General features: G+C 41.4%; 1 protein-coding gene across 1 annotated transcript in view; it reads right to left on the minus strand.

Moving 5' to 3' along the window:
* METAP1 (methionyl aminopeptidase 1) overlaps positions 1 to 10,587 on the minus strand; it is a 57,947-nt gene extending 47,360 nt beyond the window's left edge. The window contains exon 1 of the mRNA XM_027061247.2: positions 10,365 to 10,587. Within this exon, the coding sequence (XP_026917048.1) occupies positions 10,365 to 10,478 (114 nt within the window). The 5' untranslated portion in view covers positions 10,479 to 10,587. The remainder of the gene's footprint in view (positions 1 to 10,364) is intronic.
* Positions 10,588 to 10,867: the final 280 nt, after the last annotated feature.

The following is a 10,867-nucleotide window of genomic DNA, read 5'->3' on the forward strand; positions in this document are numbered from 1 at the left end:
GTGGAACATAATTTATTAGCCAATTGATAAAGATAAACTCTTCCTTACAAGAAAAAAAAATCAGCTATTAAATGCCAGAATGCAGTGGGGAGGGGAATCACCATTTGCAACCCCTATTGGAATAATTATCAGACAAGCATCATTAATGGATACTAAAACCACTAGGAGAAAGCATGTTGAAAAAAAGCATATTCTCATAGTGCCAGAGGATCACCCCACAGATTACACAGTCATTGCTAAGTGAAAAATGTGTTTACAGTGGTGATCTGGTAGCACTTTAACAAAGAGATCAAGTTTAGTGGTGGGACAACCGGGTGTTCTGTGCCTCCTGATGTGATACAATACAAGGCACACAGCATCACCCAGGAGTCTTTTCAAGGGAATCTTGACATATTCCAATTAGGCCTCTGGACCTAATATCTGGCTTAAGGAAAATAAGAACAACTTAAAGACACTATAAGGAAATAATCAAAAAATCAAGAATGTGTGACACTCTATAAGACAACTGACTAGTCTCTATAAAAGTCAGCATCATGAAATAAAGATGAGAGAACTCTTCCAAATTAAAAAAGGCTGAGAGGACAATCAAATGCTATCTGTGAGCTTTGACAGGATTTTGATCCCAAAAAATAACAAAAAGCAAAACATACAACTATTAAAGACGTGCTTAGCGAATAACTGAGAAATATGAACAGGCTTGACTATTAGACGACATTAGGGAATCCTTGTCAATTTTCTTAAATGTAATCATGGCACTGTAGTTAAGAAAGAAAAACGTCCTTGTCGTTAGAGAACGCATGCTGAATATTTAATGGCTGTGGTGACATGTTGTCTGTGACTTATTCTCAAATGTTTCAACAAATACATACAAAAATGCAATATACACACAAGCAGACACAAAGCAAGCAAGGCACACCATTAATTTAGGTGATGAGTATACTGCAATTAGTTATAATATTCACCTTTAAATTTTTCTATGGTTTGAAACTGTTCAAAATAAAAAACTAGGGAACTTAATAAAATTGTAAAATAAAGGAAAAAATAATTATTTGTCTCTTTCACTTAGCACCTCCTTGTTATTTTTCTTTCTTTAAAAAAAAAAAAACTTTTTTTAATGTTTATTTATTTATTTTTGAGAGTGACAGAGAGTGAGCAGGGGAGGGGCAGAGAAAGAGGGAGACAGAATCCCAAGCAGGCTCCGTGCTGTCAGCACAGAGCTCGATGTGGGGCTTGAACCCATGAACCATGAGATCATGACCTGAGCCAAAACAAAGAGATGGATGCTTAACCAACTGAGCCACCCAGGCGCCCCTCCTTGTTATTTTTTTTTTTTAATTTTTTTTCAACGTTTTTTATTTATTTTTGGGACAGAGAGAGACAGAGCATGAACGGGGGAGGGGCAGAGAGAGAGGGAGACACAGAATCGGAAACAGGCTCCAGGCTCCAAGCCATCAGCCCAGAGCCCGACGCGGGGCTCGAACTCACGGACCGCGAGATCGTGACCTGGCTGAAGTCGGACGCCTAACCGACTGCGCCACCCAGGCGCCCCCTTGTTATTTTTCTTAAGAGAAGTATACTTGCATATAATATTACTTTCATGTGCACAACACAATGATTCAATCACTTGTCTTTTTTAAAGTACTTCCTGTTTGTACAAGTAACTATTAAGTCCCTGAGGACAGTTAAATTTTTTCAGGTTTACAAACATACAAATAACCCAATGAATGTTGTTATTCAGAAGTAACACAAAAGACCAGATTGACAAAAATCAAAATGTCTGTTAATTTCAAGTCCTAGCTAGGATATAGAACAATATAAAGTTTTGGATGATGGGAGTAGAAGTACAAGCGCATTGAAAAACAATTTGGCACCATCAAAATAAAGCTAAACACATACGTATCCTATGACTCAAGAATTTTTCTCCTGGGTATATACCCAGGAGAAACTCTTGCACACAGGCACCAAGAGCTAGGTACAAGACTATTTAAAGCAGCACTGTTTAAAATAACAAAAACTTAGAACAACCCAAATTTCCATTAACAAAGAAATGAATAAACTATGATATATGAATTCATTGGAATACCATAGAGAATGAAAATGAATGAGCTAGAGCTGCACACAACACGAATGAATCTTAAGAACTTAATGTTAAACGAAGAAAGCAAGTTGCACAAGAATACTAGCAGTGATTTCATTTACAAAATTTTCAAAAACATCAAAAGTAAACAATGCATTATCTAAGGAATCAAACATATGGGAAAGCAAATGAATGATAAACACAAAATTCAGGATATGTAGTACCTCTTGTGTGAGGAAAGCATCGGAGCCTTCTGGTTTTACTTGTTTTACTAGTAATATTCTTTTTAATAACTTAAGCGCTTAGGCATTTACCATGTCTTTTTTTTTTTCTTTTTAGATTCTATGGATGATTTACCAGTAGTTTTTAATTCTACTCAAAATCTAACGAAAACAATTTAGGAAAGAAAAAAAAAGATAATACTTATATATAGATCCTGACTTTAAGGTACATAAAACCTCAATTCAAAAACAATACTAAATTATTCACACAATAACTGCATTTATATTTTTCTCTGCATTTGCTTAGTAGTGAACAATGCAGTTATCAGTATTCAAATAATCAAACCTATCAGTAGTACCAATTAGCAAAACAACCAGGAATAAAATAAATCCCTTCACCCAAAAAGTCACGTCCCATTTGAGGGAGGGAGGGGGAAGCCAAGGCAGGTCTAATGGCACTTACATTTACCTATTTTACTGAGTGATTTAACGTCATAGCTTGATGGATAAGACAAAGTAGCCTTCGGAACGTGATATAAAAGGTTGCCCTTTTGTACCTTTCATCAAGGGAAAATCATTAAAGACAGGTTTACAATATGGAGAAGTCTCTGTCTCCTCTTACTTTATTAAGGAAATTGCTACAGTCACAATTTATCTTTTTTATCCTAACCACTAGAGGCCTGAGCTATGACCCAGATAAATGGGACACTAGCAGACCCCAGCTAACAGCGTTTTTAAGAATGCTTTCCAACAGACATGGCACAGCTCTAGTGTATCAAGAAGAAGTCCCTACTGAATTTTATGGTAAAACAGGTAAGTTACTGGAGACAAAAATAGGAGAGAATTTTTTTTAAGTGTCAATATAATTTTCCTTGTTGTAGGTAAAATGTTGAACAGCAGACCTCTAGAGCTTATTCTAGAGGGGTGTGTGTGTGTGTGTGTGTGTGTGTGACTGAAACTTAATGCCTGATTAGCACCTTCCACTTCTCCCTCCTCCCAGCCCCTGGCAGCTACCATTATATTCTTTGGTTCTATGAATTTGACTATTTTAGATACCTCATGTAACTGGAATCATGTAGTGTCTGTTAACTGGCTTGTATCAGTTAATATATGTTATGGCACACTGCAGAATCTCATTTTTTAAGGCTGTATAGTATTCCACTATGTGTATATGCCACGTTTTATTTATCCATTCACCCACCCATGGACACTCTGGTTGTTTCCACAACTTAGCTATTGCGAATAGCGAGTGCTACAAGAGATATATTGCAATATATAACTCGGGGGAAGAATTACAGGGTCCCTCTCCCAGGTTTAACTATAGCTGCCAAACATGTTGAGACAAGACACAGCTTACAGAGTGTGTTGAACTGCTCTTTATTCAAAGCCACACACAAGACTGATACTAATCAAAGAAATCAAAAGAAAAAGGTGTAATTGTTGAGCTAGGAGTACTACCTGCCCAAGCATGAATAAGCAAATGCTTCATGTTGAAACTGTGAGGTCAGGAGAGGTTCATGATCAAGCAGAAAGGGTAGTAATTATATTTATACTCCATTACATTAAATCTTTGATATGCAGAGATTCACAATAGTTGCTTTACAGAGTATGCCTGTCTATATTATATCTACTAAATGGGTTTGCTATTAATACCAAGGACAATTCCTCAGTAATTAATACAAGAGTTACCATGCCATTGCTTTTCCCTCCTAACATCTAGAGCAGCTAAGCATGCGCTTAGCTATGTGCTTATGTGTCTGTCACGCCACCCCTGCCAATTTTACTAAGACCAAACTAAAAATTTTCTATGCCAAATAATTTTTTGTATGTCAGACTCACCAAAAAAAAAGAAAGAAAAAAGAAAAAAAGCGACTAAAACATCTATCCACAAACTGTATGAACAATATAAGATCACACCTACTACCAACAGCCCTTCAATCTCTAAAAAATTCATTAAAGACTTGTTCCACTTTTGATTACCTACCAAATGCTGCTTAAAAAAAAAAAAAAAAAAAAAGTTTATTTATTTTTTGAGAGAGAGACAGAGTGTGAGTTGAGGGACAGAGAGAGAGGGAGACACAGACTCCAAAGCAGGCTCCAGGCTCTGAGCTGTCAGCACAGAGGCCGACATGGGGCTCGAACCCATGAGCTGCAAGATCATGACAGGAGCCAAAGTCAGACACTTAACCGACTGAGCCACCCAGGTGCCCCAGAGGCTTGCTTTTTATAAGTTCTACTGGAATATAAGTATAACTCATGCCAAAATGCCAACACGTTTGTTTATAATATAAGCATGTCAATAAAAAGATCTCCACTGGGGCATCTGGGTGGTTCAGTCGATTAAGCATCTTGACTTTGACTCAAGTCATGATCTTATGGGTCATGAGTTCGAGCCCGACACTGGTGGGTCCTATCAGCGCAGAGCGTGCCTGGGCTTCTCTGTCTCTCTGTCCCTCTCAAAATAAATAAATAAATAAGCTTAAAAAAAAAAAAAAGATCCCCACTGACCACCACAAAGTCTGCAAACCAACAATGATCTTTATAAGATCGATGAGCTTCATAAGAAGCTCTGATAGTTATACCCAATCACCTAACTTACAGTAGTTATCTAGGGGTGGTATGACATAATGTGAGGAATGTAAAGATAATCCTTATAAAATACAATATGGTAATATCTCCATCAATGATGAGTTCCAGAAATACGCTGCATTATCAGGAACTTTGATACAAAAGGAGAAAGAATTTCAGAGGACAGGGTTGCATTTCAAAGATGCTGTATGTTGGAAGGGCAATTCCTTCCTTCCTTTCCAACTCCAACCCACAAGATGCTCAGCTACTCAACTTTCTTCCTGGAGACCCAGTTCATCACCTGACTTTGCCACTGCTTCTTTGAAAGAACCTACTGCAAGACTTTGTTCAAAATGTTCATAAACAGACAGGAGCACATGTGTGGGGGGTAGGCAAAATGGATGAAGGGGAGTGGGAGATACAGGCTCCCAGTCATGGAATGAATAAGGCATGGGAATAAAAGGCACAGCACAGGAAACGTAGTCAGTGATATTGTAATAGTGCCGTATAGTGACAGATGGTAGCTATATTTGTGGTAAGCACAGCCTAAAGGTACAGAGATGTTGAATCACTGTTATACACCTGAAACTAATGTAACATTGTGTGTCAACTATACTCAAACTAAAAAATTTTAAATAAAATAATGATGATAAGGTTCTAAATATTCTGAGAATTACTAAAATGTGACAGAGACACTAAGTAAGCTAAATGGGGCCAAGAAACTTGCTTGACACAGGGTTGCCACAAACGTTCAATTTAAACAAAAAACACAGTATCTGTAAAGCACAATAAAGCAAGCACAATACAATTAGGTATACCCATATATACCTCCATTTCTAGCTTTTCTTTAATTTCTCTCAGCACTGGTACATACTTTTTTTAGTGTAGAGATCTTTCATTGCTTTTATTAGATTTTCCCTAGTTATTTGATTTCTTTGGGTGCTACTGTAAATAACATTATTTTATAATTTTACTTTTTGATAGCTATTATGGAGAATAAAAATTGTTTTACGGCACCTGGGTGTCTCAGTCGGTTAAATGTCCAACTCTTCATTTCGGCTCAAGTCATGATCTCATGGCTCATGAGATCAAGCCCTGTGTCAGGCTTTACGCTGGCATTGTAGAGCCTGCTTGAGATTTTCTCTCTCTCTCTCTTTCTCTCTCCTCCCCCACTTATGCACACACTTTCTTTCTCTCTAAAATAAACGTTTTTTTAAAAATTGTTTTCATAATTAAAAAAATATTTTTCATAAACAAATGATACTTCTTCCTAAACATTTTTAAACCTTCCTCATAACTAAGTGTAAGGGTATTAGATGTGAGGCAATATGCATAATAAAACCACTCACTGAACACTGTGCTAAGCACTTTGCACGCTCTCTTATTCACCTTCCCCTCAGCTCCATGAAGAGGATACACCATTAGCCCTCTACTACAAATTTAAGAGAGAACTTAGCCAAGAACATAGCAGCAAAGATTTAACCCTAGGTCAGACTATATACCCAGTCTCTTTCCACTCACACTATACTATCTTTTAGTTATTGTATCTTATAAATGATTGGAAATCACTCATGTGTTCTCAGCTTGATCCTTTAACTACACACAAGGTAGCATCTGCCCTGGGCTGATATTCACTAAGGGCAAGAATGCTCTATGCTTTCCTTCTCAGGCCCATCAACCTCTCTTCTTTCAGTTAATAAACTAAGTGCCTACAGTGTACAAGGTAGAGAAAATGAAAATAAGTAAAGCACAGCCTCCATCTTCAAAATGTTCTTACAGACTCCTAGGAAGTAGAAGTAAACTCCTATACTACTATTGAAACTACTAAACTACTGGGGCGCCTCAGTGGCTCAGTTGGTTAGGCATCCAACTCTGGATTTCGGCTCATATCATGATTTCACAGGGTTGTGGGTTTAAGCCCAGCATCGGGCTCTGTGGTGACACTGTGCAGCCTGCTTGGGATTCCCTCCCTCTCCCTCTCTCTCTGTTCCTTCCCCACTTGTGCTCTCTCTCTCTCCCCCTCAAAATAAAGAAACATAAAAAAAATTAAAACAAAAAATAAACTATTAAATAAAAATGGACATGCATCTATAAGGAAATACCATCAAACATCAGAAATTCCTGAAAAGCTTGATTTTCAAGTAAAACAGATTTTACTCATTTAAAGGACCAAAACTTTTCTTAAAATTAAGCATCTTAGAGGTGCCTGGGTGGCTCAGTCACTTAAGCATCCAACTTCAGCTCAGGTCATGATCTCACAGTTCATCGGGCTCTGTGCTGACAGCTTGGATTCTGGAGCCTGCTTCAGATTCTGTGTTTCCCTCTCTCTCTGCCCCTCCTCTGCTCTTGCTCTGTCTCTCTCTATATATCTCTGTCTCCATCTAAAAATAAATAATAAACATTAAAAAAAAATTTTAAGACAAAAAAAATTAAGCATCTTATGAGTGCCTGGCAGGCTCAGTCAGAGGAGCACGTGACTCGATATCAGGGTTGTAAGTTTGAGCCCCACATTAGGTGTAGAGATTACTAAAAATAAATAAACTTAAAAAAAATTTAAGCATCTCAGATAAAAATATTTCTACCTTAAGCATAAAACACAGTATCACACTAAGACCTAACATCGAAAAAAAAAAAAAAGTTAGGGAGGGAGCCAAACCACGAGACTCTTAAAAACTGAAAATAGGGGTGCCTGGATGGCTCAGTTGGTTGAGCAACCGACTTCGGCTCAGGTCATGATCTCACACTCTGTAAGTTCGAGCCCCGCGTCAGGCTCTGTGCTGACAGCTCAGAGCCTGGAGCCTGCTTTGGATTCTGTGTCTCCCTCTCTCTCTGCCCCTCCCCCACTCATGCTCTGTTTGTCTCTCAGAAATAAACATTAAAAAAACAAAAACCTGAGAATAAACTGAGGGTTGATGGGGGGTGGGAGGGAGGGGAAAGTGGGTGATGGGCATTGAGGAGGGCACCTTTTGGGATGAGCACTGAGTGTTGTATGGAAACCAATTGGACAATAAATTTCATATTAAAAAAAAATCTAACATCGATTAAATTTACCAATGTGCAAAATGTTTTACATACTCTTAGTATTTACTGAAGACTGAACCCTGTACTATTAATGGCCCCATTTTAAAAGGATGTAACAGAAAATAAAGAAGCTATATTATTTGCCCAAAGTCACATGGCTAGTAAATGATTAAGTCATGATTCAAATGCAGCCTCTCTATGCAGCCCTGTGATACACTTATGATTGATTCAAACACTCACTGCCCACCTACTGCATACAGAGCATCATGTTGAGAAATAAGAGGGCAGTGAACGAGACAGCTTATTCATGAAACTCACCTTCCAATTAAAAAACAGATAAATAAGAAAATAAATGAGAAAATTACAGATTGTATAAAGTATTATAAAGGAAATAAAGAAGGGGATGTGAGGAAGTAACTGGAAAAGAAAGGCTTATTTCTGTTATGGCCTCTTGTAGTCTTGCTCTCAGCTTGTTTCCACACAAGCTGGCCAGACAGCCAGGCTGGCGACCAGAGAAGCAGACAGAAGACAGACCACTCCTAGTGAAGATGATCAGAGAAGTGGCAAGGAGAAGCCCTAGTTTCATGTTTTCATAACTGTGTTGGCATTTTTCCACAAACCCTAATGAGCCAATGTTCTTTCTACTGAATAATACCGTGCCTAAGAGAACATCACCTATGCTGGATGAATACAGTTTCACAGTACCTTTCTAAAATCTCAACAGGTAAGTGTGTGTACACATTAACTCATTTGGCATTACAAAATGCCACCTAATCTTAAACGCAATGAAAACCACATTATTCCACACAAAGATGTACATAATTTCCAAAAGCAAATTATTGGGTTTTTGTTTTGTTTTGTTTTAAATCCAGGTCCCACATAGGCTTCAACAAATGAGAATTTGAAAATTATTTCTAAGAAACAAAAGGACTCATACCAGGTTTAGCATGCTGAGTAGTCCTAATGCTATTTTTAGAAAGAGCAACTCTTCTCATGTGCAACTTTTTCCAAATGATATTAACAAGGTCAAGGATCATATCCTATCTAAAAACATGACCTATACAATATAGCTAGGATCTCTCATAATGGCTTATGCACAAGTATTGTGACCTGAAGGATTTGTTTATTTTACATACATCTTTAGGTTTACATAGTTTATATTGAAGATATTCATATTCTTGTATTTACTGTTCTTATATATTTGTTTCTATTCCATTCATTGATATTTTTTATATGGCAGTGTTGCACTGCACTGACAGCCTCTAAAACCAAAAAAAGTGCTTCACGTTTTACCGACATTTCCATTTACTGGATAATTTGAGCTCCAGAACAACCTTGTGAAATATGTAAGTGAAAGTATCACCTTTCCCTCTGCACAGTGGGAGCTCAGAAAGGTTAGGTAACTTGACTAGTTCAAGACTGCACTGTAATTGGCAAGGACGGGGCCCTGCCCAGGCCTTCAGACTCTTTGTTCATGCTCTTCTCCCCACAGGACGCTACTAATTTAAACCTGAACTTTCACGTGTCTCTCTTCAACAAATCTGGACTGTAACTACGAGCCTTACCACTGCTACCCTGCCAATACTCTGTTCCAATGCAACCGGAACACTAGTACTCTTCAGTAAACATAAACACTGGCACACGTTTCTGTCAAGACCCCATTCAGTGCTGGGTTTGCTCCACTGCACAAAACTTACTAAAATACACCACGGCCTTAAAGCATAACCCTTAATGGAACTGACTTTTTCCCTTAGTGGGAAATTCAGTAAATGAGAACGGTGACTCATAACGCTAACTTACGGTTTTCTAAATTAATAATTTTGGGTGCCAAAGCAAAAGAATGAATTACAGACCCCTCTCTATCCCCACGTCCAAAGTTGCTTAAGTGTCAAAGCGCGGTAGTAAAACACAAGGACACAGGTGGGGCTGGAGCTAACATTCCTCCTGTCTGCGACCCCCACCACCCCCAGGCAACCCAGTCCTCAAAACCCAGTGGGTGTCTTCCGACCTCCAATCCCGCCGGGACCAGAGTGACTACCCAGCTCCGCAGCCCCCTGTGACCACGATCAGAGTCCTGCCGGGAGCTGTGGAGACACGCCAGAGGGGCGTGCCCCCTCCCCGGGGCGTCCCCACCTGTCTCGGGCAGCCCGCACACCTGGTAGCCCCAGCACCGGCAGGAGATGCGCGGCGGGAACCCGCCCCTAAACGCGGCGCCTTAGGACCTCCGAGCTACCCGGGACAAGTCCGCTTCCGCCCCCAGCCCACATGGCCGCTACAGACCGCGCCCGCGTCGAAGGGGCCCAGGCTCTCCGGAGGCGGGAGGGGGCGGCGGCGCTGCGGCTGGGGGTAGGAGGAAGCGCGGCAGGCGCGCCCGGGGGGTGGAAGAGGAGGAGCGCGTCCCGACCGGCCGCGAGGGCAGGCACAGAGGGAAGGAAGTCCGCCAGCGGCGGCGGCGCCGTGGGAGAGCAGGCGTCTACCTGGGAGCAGAAGTACGAGCCTTGGATGCCCAGCTTGATGCAGGTGGGACATTGGAGCTTGGCCTCGCTGCTGCAGCCGTCCGTCTCGCACACCCGCGTCTCCACAGCCGCCATGCTGCCTGGCTGCTGGAGGAGCGCCTCACTGAGGAAGAGGAGGAAGGAGGAGGAGGAGAGAGGGCAGGGGAGGGGACAGAGGCCGAGCCGGGGGAGGAGCTCGGCCTGCGGGGCCTGGGCGCGGAAGCAGAAGGAGCGCCGGGCCGGCCCAGACCACGCTGCGCGCCCCGCCCCCGCCCCGCGCGCGCAACTGGCGCCCCGCCCCGTGGCCTTCGCCCCGCCCCCGCCCGTGGCCCCCGCCTCCCGGCGCCAGTCGTGCACGTGGGGGCTGTGAGGGAGTCTGTCGGAGACCTCCTGCCCCGCGGGGTCCCACGTCTGTCCCCGGGTAGTGCGACTTCCTGGCGCCCGGCGGCGAAGGGCGCAAAGGGAGAGGCCCTCACGTCTTGCGC

Source organism: Acinonyx jubatus, chromosome B1, assembly GCF_027475565.1.
Source record: "Acinonyx jubatus isolate Ajub_Pintada_27869175 chromosome B1, VMU_Ajub_asm_v1.0, whole genome shotgun sequence".
Classification (NCBI taxonomy): Eukaryota; Metazoa; Chordata; class Mammalia; order Carnivora; family Felidae; genus Acinonyx; species Acinonyx jubatus.